At 59.3% G+C, this 14,181-nt stretch overlaps 5 protein-coding genes across 5 annotated transcripts; 4 read left to right on the plus strand and 1 right to left on the minus strand.

Moving 5' to 3' along the window:
- Positions 1 to 52: 52 nt before the first annotated feature.
- On the plus strand, positions 53 to 1,851 carry KVR01_005720 (uncharacterized protein). The gene is made up of 2 exons (XM_044790907.1): positions 53 to 355; positions 435 to 1,851. The coding sequence occupies exons 1-2, from the start codon at positions 265 to 267 to the stop codon at positions 1,580 to 1,582; spliced, it is 1,239 nt and encodes a 412-aa protein (XP_044646165.1). The 5' UTR covers positions 53 to 264; the 3' UTR covers positions 1,583 to 1,851.
- A 189-nt stretch (positions 1,852 to 2,040) lies between these two features.
- Positions 2,041 to 3,532, minus strand: KVR01_005275 (uncharacterized protein; the record flags this gene model as incomplete). The annotated part of the gene is made up of 3 exons (XM_044783567.1): positions 2,041 to 2,435; positions 2,510 to 2,948; positions 3,024 to 3,532. The coding sequence occupies 3 exons, from the start codon at positions 3,530 to 3,532 to the stop codon at positions 2,130 to 2,132; spliced, it is 1,254 nt and encodes a 417-aa protein (XP_044645720.1). The 3' UTR covers positions 2,041 to 2,129.
- Positions 3,533 to 5,730: 2,198 nt separating this feature from the next.
- KVR01_005645 (uncharacterized protein) lies at positions 5,731 to 7,787 on the plus strand (the record flags this gene model as incomplete). Its single annotated transcript, XM_044781849.1, has 1 exon — positions 5,731 to 7,787. The coding sequence occupies exon 1, from the start codon at positions 6,090 to 6,092 to the stop codon at positions 7,785 to 7,787; it is 1,698 nt and encodes a 565-aa protein (XP_044646090.1). The 5' UTR covers positions 5,731 to 6,089.
- Positions 7,788 to 8,963: 1,176 nt separating this feature from the next.
- On the plus strand, positions 8,964 to 10,127 carry KVR01_005161 (uncharacterized protein; the record flags this gene model as incomplete). Its single annotated transcript, XM_044784803.1, has 1 exon — positions 8,964 to 10,127. The coding sequence occupies one exon, from the start codon at positions 8,964 to 8,966 to the stop codon at positions 10,125 to 10,127; it is 1,164 nt and encodes a 387-aa protein (XP_044645606.1).
- A 229-nt stretch (positions 10,128 to 10,356) lies between these two features.
- Positions 10,357 to 13,981, plus strand: KVR01_005643 (uncharacterized protein). The gene is made up of 2 exons (XM_044782844.1): positions 10,357 to 10,578; positions 10,753 to 13,981. The coding sequence occupies exon 2, from the start codon at positions 11,391 to 11,393 to the stop codon at positions 13,395 to 13,397; it is 2,007 nt and encodes a 668-aa protein (XP_044646088.1). The 5' UTR covers positions 10,357 to 10,578; positions 10,753 to 11,390; the 3' UTR covers positions 13,398 to 13,981.
- The last annotated feature ends 200 nt before the right edge of the window (positions 13,982 to 14,181 follow it).

Here is a 14,181-nt window from a genome sequence, read left to right on the forward strand (position 1 = left end):
GTGAAATGCGCCCCTAAAATTAAACAGGCGGTTTTCTCTACCTGCGACGTGTGCAAATAGTACGTGGTACGTACCAGCCTAGCACGTCCAACCAACCCATCGTGGGATTTCCTCTCTTTGCCCTCCCACCCCGTTCAGTCGGCATACTTTCTCAACGCCTCCGGCCCTATGCCCTACGGGAATTCCTCTCATTCGATTCTTTTCGATGTATCCGGCCGCCAGACAGCGCATCACAGAGGACGGATATAGGCAGGCAGCCAAAAAATGGACGGCGACCCGGCGGTTGAGCCGCAGCTCGACTCCTTCAGCCTGACCTTTCCCTTGCCCTACCGCGTCGCTTTTATCGTCGTCCTAGGTGAGGACATGGCAGCTCCTTATTACGATAATAACAATGGTGGTGACCACTGCTGACCCCCTCCCTCCCTCGTGCGCAGCCGTCTGGGGTTGGGGCATCAACCTCCACCATCTCTACAACCTCAAGATCGACGTGCCCTCGCTCATCCGCTACCCGCAGCGGCCCTCGGCGTCGCACCCCCCGCACCACAGGTCGACCTACCGGCTCGCCACCGTCCTGTCCTCGACCCTCGCCTTCTCCATCGTCACCTTCTGGCTCTTCAGCCACCGCGACCCGAAGCTGGTGGTCTACTACGACTGGATGCCCATGACCTACCTGGCCGTGCTGGCCATGCTCTTCGTCCTGCCGCTGCGGCCCCTCGCCCTGTCGCACGGCGGCCGCTCCCGCCTGGTCGCCACCCTGCGGCGCGTGAGCATAGGCGGCCTGGCCCAGGCCAGCGACGGCAAGTTCGGCGACATCCTGCTGGCCGACGTGCTGACCTCGTACGCCAAGGTCCTGGGCGACCTGTTCGTCTGCGTCTGCATGATGTTCTTCCACGGCGCCGCCGGCAGCGCCACCGACCGCCCCGACCGCAGCTGCGGCGGCACCGTCCTGGTCCCGCTCATCATGGCCCTGCCCTACGCCATCCGCCTGCGCCAGTGCCTCATCGAGTTTGTGCGCGTGCGCGCCGCCCCCTACAAGGAGTCCACCGGCTGGGGCGGCCAGCACCTCGCCAACGCCTGCAAGTACGCCACCGCCTTCCCCGTGCTGCTCCTCAGCGCCCTGCAGCGCAGCATGCCCGCCGACGCCGGCGCGAGGGGCCTGTACCGCGCCTGGGTCGCCGCCTGCCTCGTCAACAGCCTCTACAGCTTCTACTGGGACGTCGCCAAGGACTGGGACCTGACCCTCTTCTCGGGCCGCCGCGAGCGCAACTCGCCCGAGCACGCCCCGGGCCTGCGCAGGAGGCTCCTGGTCGGCGGGCCCGCCCTCTACTACCTCGTCATCGCCGTCGACCTCATGCTGCGCTGCACCTGGAGCCTCAAGCTCAGCCCCCACCTCGACCACATCGTCGACTTTGAGTCCTCCATCTTTGTCATCGAGTTCCTCGAGGTCTTCCGCCGCTGGGTCTGGATCTTCTTCCGCGTCGAGACCGAGTGGCTGCGCAACAACGCCGTCAACTCGGGCCTCGCCGTCGACGACATCCTGCTGGGCGACTACCAGGGCAAGTATGAGGACGATGAGGAATAGGGCTTCTTGTTCCTCATCCTGCCCAGATTATGTGAGAATGACAGGCGGTTCGACTTTTATACCATCGGCTACGGCCACGGCCTCGGCCTCGGGTGATGACCTTGATTATTTTTTTGTGGGAGAGCACGTAGCATCTCTTTTCTTCTCTTTTGCGGTGATGATACCACGTACGTTAGAGAGAATCGGGAGGGAGTTTGATGGCGCATATCATGAACTAGAATTGAATTAATACGCATAAATGCACACCAGACCAACCCTTGTCTTTTTCATCTGCCTAATTCTGAGAACGCCGCCCTATGCCTTGCTGAGTTGGTTCCCGCTGTCGCGCAGATAAATCTAAAATGCACCGGGCATCTCAAAAGCAAATCCCCGCCATGAGTTCCGAACCCCCCCTTCTATCTTGAACAACGCCAGTCATGAACACATACTCATGATGCCTCCGCCGGCATACATGTGTAGTAAAGCAGAAACGAATGCGGGGTATCTTGGGTTTTTACTTGCCCTCCCCCGCCTATTCACTTCGGAACGACAATTACATCGCAGCCGCTTACAGGAACCACGTCAGCCACGGCCGATTCGGGCTGCTGGGCTGCTTAAGCTTGTTACCGCAGTAGCCAGGAAAGTTGATGTACTTGGTCGCGTCGCAGGTGCAGCGGCAGCCCACACCGCCGTCCTGCTCGTCCGAGTACAGCCCGTCGCCCAGGGCCACCGAGCCTTCGAGCTGCAGGCCGGGCGCGTTGGCCGGGCACTGCTGGTAGCTGCCGTGACGGTAGGAAAAGTCGGAGAAATGGTGAACGCGCTCAGGCCCGACAAGCATGCCGACCGCGAGTGAGTGGACGGCCGCGTCGCCCCACTGGGATCTGGTTAGCATGCCCGGGGCAGGGACTAACTAGGAAGGTTGTGCGCAGGTGAGGAAGGCAGGCTTACCCTCTCGTGATAGAAGCCCTCCTTCTGGTCCAGATAATTGAATAGGTCTTGGTAGTTCTTGCCCCTGAAGAAGTCCAGGTCGGCAATCTCAAAGTTGCTCCAGTAGTGACACATGCTCCACACGTCGCCAAGCTTGTCGTGGTGGGGCAGCCAGCTTAGCCAGCTACGGAACGGGTAGGGCAGCCAGGATGCCGACATCATCGCCTTCCACAGGCTCGTGGTTGGGATCAGGTTGGCTTCCTTCCAGTCCGCCACGTGCCGGAAGAGACTCGGGCAGGTGTTGCCTTCTTCCCACAGGCTCATGGTCCAGCCGTACACCTGCCTGTGCTTGGCCATCTTCACAAAGGGGTCGTAGGTGATGGAGCACGAGAATTCGACGTCGGGCTCCAGCCGCCAGTACCACTTGTATCGTCGCAAGGCTTCCAAGGTGTAGAATCTGCTGCAGGTGGGCACAAGCTGTTAGTTACACAGGTCCTACCAAGCAGCTGGACCAACTGTGTGTCAGCGAACGTACCCTGAGAAGAAACGGCACATGTGGTGGTACCCTTCTCTTCCGCCGTAGTGTACGCCGCTCTCCCCCTGCTCCAATATGCTCTGCTGCGCCGCAGCCTTGTCGACCCATGACGGGTAGTTCCACTCGTGGTCCGGAATAACCTCGAACCTCGCCTCGCCGCTGACAGTCTGGTTCATGATGCGCACGAACTCGGGGTCCCAGGGCTTGTCGTTGAGAAAGACATAGGGGTAGTGGAACCAGCGGTTGAACTTGGCCTCGACAGAATCGATTGTGCGCTTCGCGGCGTCGATCTCCGAGTTCTGGGCGAGCATGACCAGGGCGGCGTTCTCGCGCCTGCCACGGACGTCGGGCTCCTGGCAGCCGGTCTGGAAGGGGGGGTCGAGGTCGCGAGAGGGGCGCGGGATGTCGAAGGAGCGCCAGTGGAGGAAGGCCTCGATGTAGAGGGGAATCAGGATCGAGGCGAGGATGACGAGGAAGCGCCGCGAGGGGCGAGGCAGGGACCGGAACATGGTCGCGGGGTGAATATCAGGTTGCTTGGCAGACAGTCGAAGAGTATCGCATTCTCGTCAGCTGGGGTCTCTACCGTCGGCAGGGTGAGGTGTGATGCCGGCTGGTCCGGCTGCTCTGTCCAAGCCTGAGGTGGGCGTGGGTTGAGAGCAACAGACTGCTCTGCCTCGGGGGTCGGGGGGCGCAAGTGAAGTATACGAGTGAATGGAGGCGGTGTTCACGGACTTGGAGTGACGCGAGATGGACCGACCAGTGCGTCCTGGTAGGACCGGGGGGTGTGGAAGGGACGACGGGACGGGACGAGACTGAGCGAGGAAGGAAGAGGCAAGATGCTGGCTGGATCGTGGATCCGGTGTTTGAAACCACGACGACAAAGCAAACAAACCGGTGCTAGAGAGGGAGGAAGTAACGACTCTGCCAATATCCACTCGGATATCTTGGGGGCAGGACAGACGTCGGCCAAGCCAGAGGGCCAAAGGAAGGAAACTCTGGGGACCATGCTGGGATCAAGCTGTCCACGATCGGGTCAGCATCCACCTTTGAGATGAGGGAGAGAGCCTGTCCCAGGCGCCAGAACAGGACAGGTCAAGTCTGGACTGGATGGACCTTGGGGCTTGGGCTGCTGGTTCTCGCCAGGCCATGCGCCAGCCCGACCGTGAACCATGGGACTGGGAATGGACCATTTGCAGGCTGGCTGCTGGGGCAGCATTGACAATCCCATGCGGTGGAGCTCCACTCTCACGAGTCTCACGAGGATGATCGCCTGGATGGACGGCTGTGTCTCGACTGGCGCATTCCTACCCGCGGAAGAGAAGAGCCAGGCTTGCCAGGCAGCTGCCATGCCATTGGATTGAGTTCACTAATGATACGCCGGCGCCATTCCCACCGGCTCCGACGGCCTGCACTAGCAGACACCGAGTCGGCTGGCCCCCGTGCTCGGTTGCCTCGAGTTGACTGGTTGCGTGTTTCACCGGGACGAGAGCAGCAATGCGAGGTATGTAGGGACAGTGGCAGCCCACGGTTCTTGCTTGCTCGCTTGCTGGTCTGGGGCTGTTGTCGTCGGTGGCCTGACAGGTGCGAAGCTGCGAGGTGTGTGAGAGCTGCGAGAGCTGTGAGCTCTTTGTTTGTGCAAGCACTTGGATGGAACCTTCTCCCCCTCAGCATTTTCTAATACGGAGTATTGTCAGAGACGCCACGGGAGGTGGGGCTGAGCTCGCTCGCACCCCTTCCCAAACAGCACCCACGTACGGGCCCACGCTCCCACACGAGCTTGACAAGCTCTCCCGCACAAGAAACAGGTCGCCGCTTCTCTGACCAGCCATGTGCTTCTTGGTCAGGACTCCCTCCTTCCAGCCTGCCCCGGCATTGCCATCCCCCGAGCTGTGGCACGCTGCGGCACGGCTTCCAATGCCGGTGGTTTTCATGACTCTCTCCCAGTAGCAAACATCCAGACATCTTGACACAGGCTGGTCAGCCAGTCAGCTGGCACCCGGCGGGTTGACTTGAAGGGGGCTGCCGATCGTTATCGTCATGTTTGCGAGCCACGGCAGGTAACCTGGTTACCTGGGCTTCCGTTGACGTCCACAATAAGCCCCTTCCAGACAGATATTACCAGTCACTTTTCCCCAGAGCCCAGGTAGCTCTACTGCCGTTCCGGCACCCGAGGCCCCCCCCCCTGCAGCATCTCGCTCCGTCTCTTGGCAAACACGGGAACGGCTTGAAACTCCCCGACACCCGCAGCGTCGCCTTGCACTATGCCACTTGCGGCCCGCCAACGTCGTTGAATCTCTGCCAAGAGCTGCGACTAGCATACTGATGTATGGGGCAAGCTCCCTGGTATCGTTGACCAATTGCGCCAGATCCTCACGCTTTATCGCCACCTGTGTCCACACCTGCGGCAGCTCCATGGCCTAGCCGTCCGGCTTTTCTTGCAACGACGTTCGACAGCAAGGCTTCGACGCAATGCTGGCTGTCTCGCCGTCAGTAGCCCTGACTGACGACATCTGCCCTATGTTGCGTCCAAGCTTCCCTCACGGCGCATCGATGGTGCTATTTTTGGCCCCCCCTCTGGCACGCACGCCTCAGCTTCTGCAAAACGGGCTGAACGAGTTGCGTCTTGGGCTTGGTTGAAGGAGGCACGGCTCCAAGAGCTGCACATATGCCAAAGGCATCACCCACCTGCTGCTTACGGGTCAAATAACGACGTTCCACGACTCGTGATGACGCGGGCTAGTGCCCGTCATCATTGGGCTTGAAAGCCAGGAATGCGGCACGGCTCTGCGCTAAGCACGCGGTAGTGCCCACCCTCCATCGTGCATTTCTTTGTTCAGAAACAGAACGGGAAGCCATCGTCAAGTGACACGGGCTGAAAGCGGCTGGGCGGCGGCACCTCTCCCACCCCCGTCTTTGTGTGCTGGACCCCAAAGAGAGGTAGCATCACCAACGCAATCAATATAGTCTGTTGGGCTCTTGGACACGCTCCAAACCCAACCAACCCCTCAACAATGCCTCCCGATCCCAGCCTGTGAGCTGAAAACTGAAAAGTGATACTATCTGAACATGGACACGGCTCATCACGATGATGCAGGTCTGGTCAGGGGCCTGGGAATCGTCATGGACGCCGATTTCGCACCGCCAAAGCATTCGGCTGACTATGAGGCAAGGCCACTGCCGGCGATCCCTCCAAGGACGTCTTTCTCCATCCCAGACATGAAGGCTGTGTTCAAGACATCAAAGAACAACTTGACCAACAGACATGTATACGACTGGGACAGGCAAGTTGATGATATATCACTCAATACGGATTGCCGCACCGGAACACCGCGGAGCCGCTCTCTGCCCGAGAATGATGGGAGCAGTATCCCAACGACGCCGTCCAACGAGATACTCTCCCCGCAGCCGAGGCATAGCAGGCAGAAGATACTACGACTCACTGGCAACATCAGCCCCTCTATGGCTCTGGCCTCGTTCGAACCATCGCAGCATAACTCACAGCAGAAGATCAAACAAATCACCGGGTTGGATGTAGGCCCCAACATCTCGAGCGAAAGCCCATCGAATCCGCTGCTGCATCCCTTCCAAGATGAAGTGTCACCCGTGTCGCCGAGTGAAAGCACCTACTCTGTGGAGGGCCTCGAGGCGACAATCAGCGAGCCCGACTCGGAATTCTCTGATTACACCCTGCACAGCGACGCCAACGGCGTGACGACACAGCTTACCGCACCCTCCTTCAGTGCGTCCCCGAGCCGGCCGGTCTCGACAGGCCCAGAATCCCCTCCCACAAAGGTCCGACTGAGCAGCTTTGCTATGCGGGAACCAGACACGGACGGCCAGCGCGAGCCACTAACAGATTTCAAGGCCCATTACCGACGTGGCAGCAACAGCAGCTTCTGGGCGTCGTCAAGGAAGAGCTCGGCCACCGTCGTCCCACACTACGCCAGTGGCAGCAGCGACACGATCAAGTTCAGCCCGCGCGCCTCAGTATCCACAACCAGCGTCGTTGATGCTGGCTTACCGTCCCCCTTGTTCAAGCAGCGCAGTCTGGTATGGGACAACAGCCCAGTCGAACACCAGACGGCCGAGACCGGGCACGACCAGGCCTCGCCGTCCTCCAGCCCATCGCCTCCTCATGCCTCCTCGACGTCCTTGGTTAACGTCAAGCCAGCAAGCCTTTCGGACCGCCGCACATCCAATAGGGGCCGCGTGCCTCCGCCGCTGGAGCCAAACGGCGAGCACCCCGTGAAGCCGCCCCGCAAGTTTAGCCCTCCCCAGCGGACGCCTTACCCACCCCTGCCCCCGCCGCCGACAGTAAATTACAGCGCCTTCGACGCCGACTCGGACGACGGGAAGCGTACCTCGTTCCTGGGCAAGGTGTTCCGCGGGGGCGCCAACGCCAGCAGCCACAGCATCACCAGCAGCTACAAGCGGCGTTCGCGCGGGCCCCCGACGCCCTCGGAGCAGAACTTCGTCTCTACCACCTCCCTGCCCTGCGGCGGCGGTGGGTTCAGCAGCACAACCTCGCCCCTGTCCCCACCGCCCATCCCGGAGTCCCACCCGCAGCGGCCCCAGGGGCGGGATACGCCGCGGTCATCGGCCGAGGGAGGAGGCGCACGTGGGGGGTCCCAGGGTGCCGGGGGCAGGCCGCTGTCGGGTGGGGCGGGGCTGTTCCAGCGGGCGCGGCAGAGCGTGGGCCTGCGGAGCAGGTCTGAGAAGCGGAGGAACACGCTGAAGGGCAAGATCGGGGCTATTGAGACGTAGTGTCCCGGGTGGGGGAGGGAAGCATTGGCGCTGTGCGCGGTTGCGAGGTTCTTGTACGATATTAGGCGGTCGGTAAAATTGTAATCCTGCGTAATATATTCCATACCTCGAGAGTAGCATCATGACTATGTATGCCCTCGGACGTATACGGAATAGAAGCGAAACCACATTGTTCTCAGCGTTGCATAGATCCTGAGACGTCATGCTCATCGTTTTGTGTACATGAGGCAAACTGCTAGATACTACGGAACGGTGCCTGGCATGACAAGAGTGCGGTTGCCTGAATAGTGGTGGGATGGATGGCAAGCTCTCAAGTAGCACCTCCTATACCCATTTCTCACATTCCTCGTGAGCAGCTTACCTAGGGAATTCCAAAGAACAATATCATGGTCACATTGGTGAGAATATTCACTTTCCAGCTGGTCATGATTATCAAACTTGGAGTGGATGTACTTGGTAAATATTCTGATCTGACAGAGGACAGGTACACGGACAGGTTGCTATGAAAAGAAAAAGTAAAATACAAAATACCCAGCAGTAGAAATGTTAACGGAACTGGTTTCGCTTCTATTCCGTATACGTCCGAGGACTTGTCATAAACACTATGTCCCAGGCAAGCACAACTGACCGTACAGCCTTTAACCCAATACTTTCTTACCATGGGCTGGCTGAGTGGCATCAACCAGAATCTGGGCGGGCACACGAGAAGCATGGGCTTAAGTGAAGGCTTTATGTGTCAGTAGGTATTATGAGTATGGGCGACACAGCCCATTAACTAGACATTCAACGAAAGTACATATGTAGCAGTGAATAGTCAGTAGGGCTATACATAAATAAGTACTTGGTGGCTTACTTGGTGGCTTCCTGGACTCGGTCAGGCCCGGCTACACGCGTGCCCGTACCAACCAGACCGGAGTGGCCCGATTCCAGATTTAACAAAAGGACACTGCCGCCCATGCTAGCCAGTGGTTGCATAATTTATTCCAATATTCACAAAAGGTCCGGACGACGGTCGGAAGTCAAGATTGACGGAAGATATACATGTCGCTGCCACCGGTCGATGGTGATAAAGGAGAACGGCCATGCACAGTGCATACCACACCACTGGTAATCAGAATTCGCTTGCCCTTCTCTGGAGCACATATTTCCTCACCCGCAGTCACCACTCTCACAAACATGGCCAGGTCATATTTGCAACCGAAGCAAAATGACGGGCGAGAACACCAGTCACTCCCCAGCCCCGTCCTTGTCGTCGGCGGATGTGGGTTTCTTGGTTCACACCTAGTCAAAGCCCTCCTCAGCGATCAATCGACTGATACTGCCCAATATCAAGTACACGCCCTCGATATCCGGACAGACCGCAACCGAGTCCAAGGCGCCGCTTATCATAGCTGCGACATCACGTCTGCAGATCAGGTCAAATCAGTCTTCCTCGCGACCAAGCCAAAGGTTGTCTTTCACGTTGCGTCTCCGGACCCTCTATCTCACAACAATGCCCTCTTCCAGCAGGTCAACGTCAAGGGCACACAGAACCTGCTTGAAGCGGCAAAAGCCGTCCATACACAGGCATTCATATATACATCCTCATTCTCCGCCGTCCACAACCACACAGATGACATACGGGATGCCGATGAGAGCCTGCCTGTCCTCAGGTACCCAGCACAACAAGACACATATACCCTGACCAAGGTTGCGGCCGAGGACAAGCTCCGTGCTGCCAACCGGGCGGATGACTCGTCCTTGTTAACAGCAATCATCCGTCCAGCAGTTGTCTTTGGCGAAGGGGACTTCCAGAACTTCTGGTCTCTTGTCCAGAGGGCCCGATCTGGGCGGGCCAACTTCCAGATCGGAGACGGTACCAACCTCTACTCGTACACATACGTCGGCAATCTTGTCGATGCCCACCTGCTTGCGGCCGAAGCACTGGTTCGTGCTCATGGGAAACCGCCGCCGCCGGCTGAGTCACGTGTAGACGGCGAGGCATTCTTCATCACCAATGACGAGGACTGGCCGTTCTGGGATTATCAACGAGCCGGCGCTGCTTCGGTGGGGTATCCCGTCAGGAAGGATGATATCAAGGTTATCCCGATGTGGTTGGCCCTTGTTGTGGGTTTGGTGGTCGAATGGGTAGTCTGGCTTATATCCCTCGGGAAGAGACACTCGGTTCTGAGCCGGCAGGCTGTGCGGTATAGCTGTATCAACCGGACCTTGAGATGCGACAAGGCCAAGAGGGTCCTTGGGTATAGACCGAAAGTGTCTATGGCCGAAGCGATTGGGAATACGGGTGCCTGGTTCGTCCAGGAGTTCCCCGAGGCCGGAAAGACTCAGAAGACTGTCTAGGGACCTAGGAGCGTGGGTTTTATCATTGCAGTTGGGTCACTTTGTGGGTGTGGCTGCATGGAAGTATACTAGGTACTTAAGTATGCTGGGGACTACATAAGTATATGACGTATTTTATTCTCTTTATACTGTTATTGGCATTGTAATCTTTCAACGCTAGGTCTTGAGTGTTTACTCTTATATATATGGGGGAGAAACGTATAACCGAGTACTTATTAAGCCCACAAAGTGCGGATCAGCCACAGCAGGCTACTGAGCCTATCCTTGAGTACCTAGGTATTGAGCTGGGCATCTTTTGGAGAGCTATATTAAAGCGCCCCAAACACCATGCCACGCCATGCCACGCCACGCCACGCCATGCCACACCGCATCAATTGTTTCATGCCGTTGCACCTTGCGGAATAAATAATCTCTCAGTCAGTTCAAGCCACGTTCGGCACGGTCGAAAGGGGTATGCCGGCTTGCCATGGCCCTTTTTATTAAGCCTCCGCAGGGAGTGAGGCGGCGGGGTTCAGTTTGAGTGGCTGACGACGGGTCGACGGACGGGACGGGCTGGCCAACTCGGTCAAGGATGAGCCCAAGGGCCGATTTCATGCTTCACTAATTACTAATTACATACACACAGGACCACAGGACCACAGGACCGCGTCCCCTCCTCCCTCCTCCGGATGACGGATGTTGGGTCGGTGCCAGTGCCGGGCCCCGAGCCGAGCAGCAGAGCAGGCGACCCCACTGGCCCTCTGTGCTGCAGACTGCAGTGGTGCTGCACCTGCATTTTCTCCCCACAGTGTACATGCCTCGGACTGACCACCTCGGAAAGCTTGGTCTTCCTCTCTTGAGCTTCAATTCCGGCACTGCAGCCAGGTCGACCCTCCTTTCTGTTGCCAGCCTGGACTTGGGCTCCCCTTCGACGACTTGCATCTCTGCCCCGAGCCCCCTACCTTCCCCGCGGTACCTGTCGCTGCGTAGCACCGCAACTGCAACCGCAGACCGCAACCGCATCTGGCATCTGGCATCTGGCATCTGGCATCTGGCATCTGCATCTGCATCTGCATCTGCGCTGTGCAGCACAAGACATCTTGGCTGAGCGTAACACCACCGTCGACCCCCTTTCGCCCTCGCCGACCCCGACGCCGTCACCCGCCGATCCGCCGACGCCCGGTCCCACGGCCCAATTCCGAACCTGCCGCCATCCACACCGACGACCTCTGATCTGATCACTGCCCCTCGCCTGCCTGTACCCGGTGCGCCGCCGCTCCTGACATGCCGGAGAAGCCCTTAACGGTCGCTGCCTATGCGGCCGGGGCGTCTCTGGCCGCCGCGACTCTCATCTATGTCTTTGCGCCCACCTACTTCCTCGACGCCGATGCCGCCTCCTCTGGCTCCAGCAACTTCCTCACCGCCGGCGGCCGCAAGAAGGGCGTCATCGTCGGCCTGGTCAACCCCGCCAATGACTGCTTCATCAACTCCATATTACAGGCCATCGCCGGCCTGGGCGACTTGCGCGTCTACCTGATCCGCGAGATGCACCGTCGCACCATTGACGATGGCTGGATATATACCCAGGCAGTCCCGAGAGACTTCAACGAGTACGCCGACGGCGACAACGAGCACACAAGGTCCGAGCCCGACTGGAAGATAGAGGGCCAACAGAAGGGCCTCGTCACCCAGGGCCTGAAGGAGATGCTTGACCAGCTGAACGAGAGGCCCATCTACAGGAAGACCATCTCCGCCGCGCCCCTCGTCAAGTGCCTCGAGGATGCCTACCGTCAGCGCATCAGCAGGCAACAACAGGATGCCCAGGAGTTCCTACAGGTCCTCGCCGAGAGGCTATGCGACGAATACCACGCCGGCCACAGGGCGAGGCGCTACGCCAGGTGGAAGGTCGGCCTGGAGAGCTCCAGCGGGCAGCCCCTCGCCATCAACGGCGACGCCTTCAAGCAGAAGCTGTCAGAGCTGGCAGGGCACGAGACCAACGGGCACGGGCACGGGCACGAGCTCGAGCTCGAGCCTGAGCGCGGGCCAGGCACCGTCCAGGGCACACAGAGCAAGGTCACCTTCAGCCCCTCCGAGGACGACGACGACGAGGGCTTCCCGATGGAAGGGAAGACAGAGTCGCAGATCGAGTGCTTGAGCTGCGGCTTCAAGCCGAGGCCCACCGAGTCCAGGTTTTGCACCCTCACGCTGAGCGTCCCACACGACGCAGCCTCCACCACACTAAACGCCTGCTTTGACGGCATGTTCAAGACCGAATACATAGAAGACTACAAGTGCGAAAAGTGCAGGCTGGTCCACGCTCAGGACGTATTCCGCGCCGAGATGCAGAAATCAAGGTCCGCAGACTTTAAAAGACAGGCTCAAGAGGCCTTGGACAAATTACAGCACGCAATAGACACGAATCCAGAACTACCACCCGAGGACGTCGTCTTGCCCGACAGTAAGCATGCGCCAAGACGCAAGATTGCCAGGCACACTCGGGTGACCGTGTTTCCCAAGATCCTGGCCATCCACCTCAACCGTTCCATCTATGCCAGGCAGACGTCGTTGAAGAACTCCGCAAAGGTCGCGTTCCCAGAACGGTTACCGCTCGGCGGGCTCTTGCTCCGGAGGAAGTACAAGCTGCTGGGCCTTGTCACTCACAAGGGCAGCCACCACAGCGGTCACTACGAGTCCTTCAGGAGGCAAAACGTCCCGGCCCCCTACTCCAACCCCAACACCTTCCAGGCTTCTGGCATCTACAGCAAGACTGCTAGCCCCATGTCCACGCCTCAGATCCACCCCACGAACGGCACGAAACGCTTCTCCGAGGACGGGACACCACGCACCGCCACCCCTGACCTTCCCTCACCAGCCTCGGGCAGCCCGTCACTGGACTACGCCAACACGACCCGCCGGAGCTCGCCGAGCCTCAATGGCAACGGCAGGGCGTCCTTTAAGCTAGGGCCCACCTCCGCGCCAAAGGAGAAGGACCCCGAGACGAGCAGCCTGAGGTCCATAGCCGCGTCGGCCAAGTCCACAATCTCCAAGATATCGCCGTCCAGGCACGGGAGCGGGAGCGGCGGCAGCAGGGCGGGGACCCCGACGTCGAACGGGCCCGCGACGACGGGGTCGGCGCACACCACCGCCAGGCCGCCGGCCAAGAAGCAGAAGCAGGACCGCTGGTGGCGCATCAGCGACGAGAAGATCAAGGAGGCCAGCACGCGCGAGGTGCTCGGCATGCAGCGCGAGGTGTACCTCCTGTTCTACGAAATCGAGCGGGACGGCCTGTAGGACGGCCGCCCCGGCCGCCTCCGCCTCCTCGACAGCGAGGGCGGCACGCTCGGGTCCTCGCTGTACCTCCGGGGCGACAGCTACTGCGGCTCGGGCACCGACCTCGACCTCGACCTCGGCGCCGGCAGCGACGAGGACCCGTCGGGGTGCATCCCCTGCAACCTGGCGAGGAAGCGCCTCCGCGCCGCGGCGAACGCCCTGAGGCAGCGCCGGCTGTCGTGGTCGTCCGCCAGGGACCACCGGTACCGCCAGCTCCACGAGGCGGCGTGGTCGGCCCCCTGATGGGGGGGGGGGGCGGTTTTGATGAGGAGGGGTCGCGGGAGTGCGCGAGCGTGGGTGCGTACATGTGCGTGGGTGTGTTTGTCGCTCGCGAACTGCATTGCATTGCATCATTTGGAAAGAAAATCACTGGGTTCCATCCATCAGCATCAACTAGAGCAAGAGAGAGAAGAGATTTATGTTCAGCCAGCATGGGGCCGGGCCTATGGGTTTTATGGCCCGCTTCGACCGGGAGGGGCTCGTAGCTTGTATAAAAAAGTACTTTATGAAAAGGCTTATATGAATGAAGTCATGCATTTCACCGGCCTCATTGGTAGTTGTATGTCTGGCTGTGCCTTGTGTTGCGAAGCGGCTGTGCGGTCAGCCGTGGTTCTCAAATTACGTGTGGACGATCCGTACTGGACCGCAGGTAAGACCATTCTTCCATGGTGGTGAACTTTCCAGCAGAGCGGGCAAGTATGTGGTTGTGGTTTCGCTTCTATTCCGTATACGTCCGAGGACATAC

The sequence above is a fragment of the Diaporthe batatas genome, assembly GCF_019321695.1.
Source record: "Diaporthe batatas strain CRI 302-4 chromosome Unknown Contig00005, whole genome shotgun sequence".
In the NCBI taxonomy this organism is placed as follows: domain Eukaryota; kingdom Fungi; phylum Ascomycota; class Sordariomycetes; order Diaporthales; family Diaporthaceae; genus Diaporthe; species Diaporthe batatas.

What these genes read in the sequence shown, in the direction of transcription:
- KVR01_005643 (XM_044782844.1), top strand. Translation starts at nt 11,391, where the DNA reads ATGCCGGAGAAGCCCTTAACGGTCGCTGCCTATGCGGCCGGGGCGTCT.
- KVR01_005720 (XM_044790907.1), top strand. Translation starts at nt 265, where the DNA reads ATGGACGGCGACCCGGCGGTTGAGCCGCAGCTCGACTCCTTCAGCCTG. An exon ending in CGCTTTTATCGTCGTCCTAG is followed by an intron (nt 356 to 434) that starts GTGAGGACATGG and finishes CCTCGTGCGCAG; the next exon opens with CCGTCTGGGGTTGGGGCATC.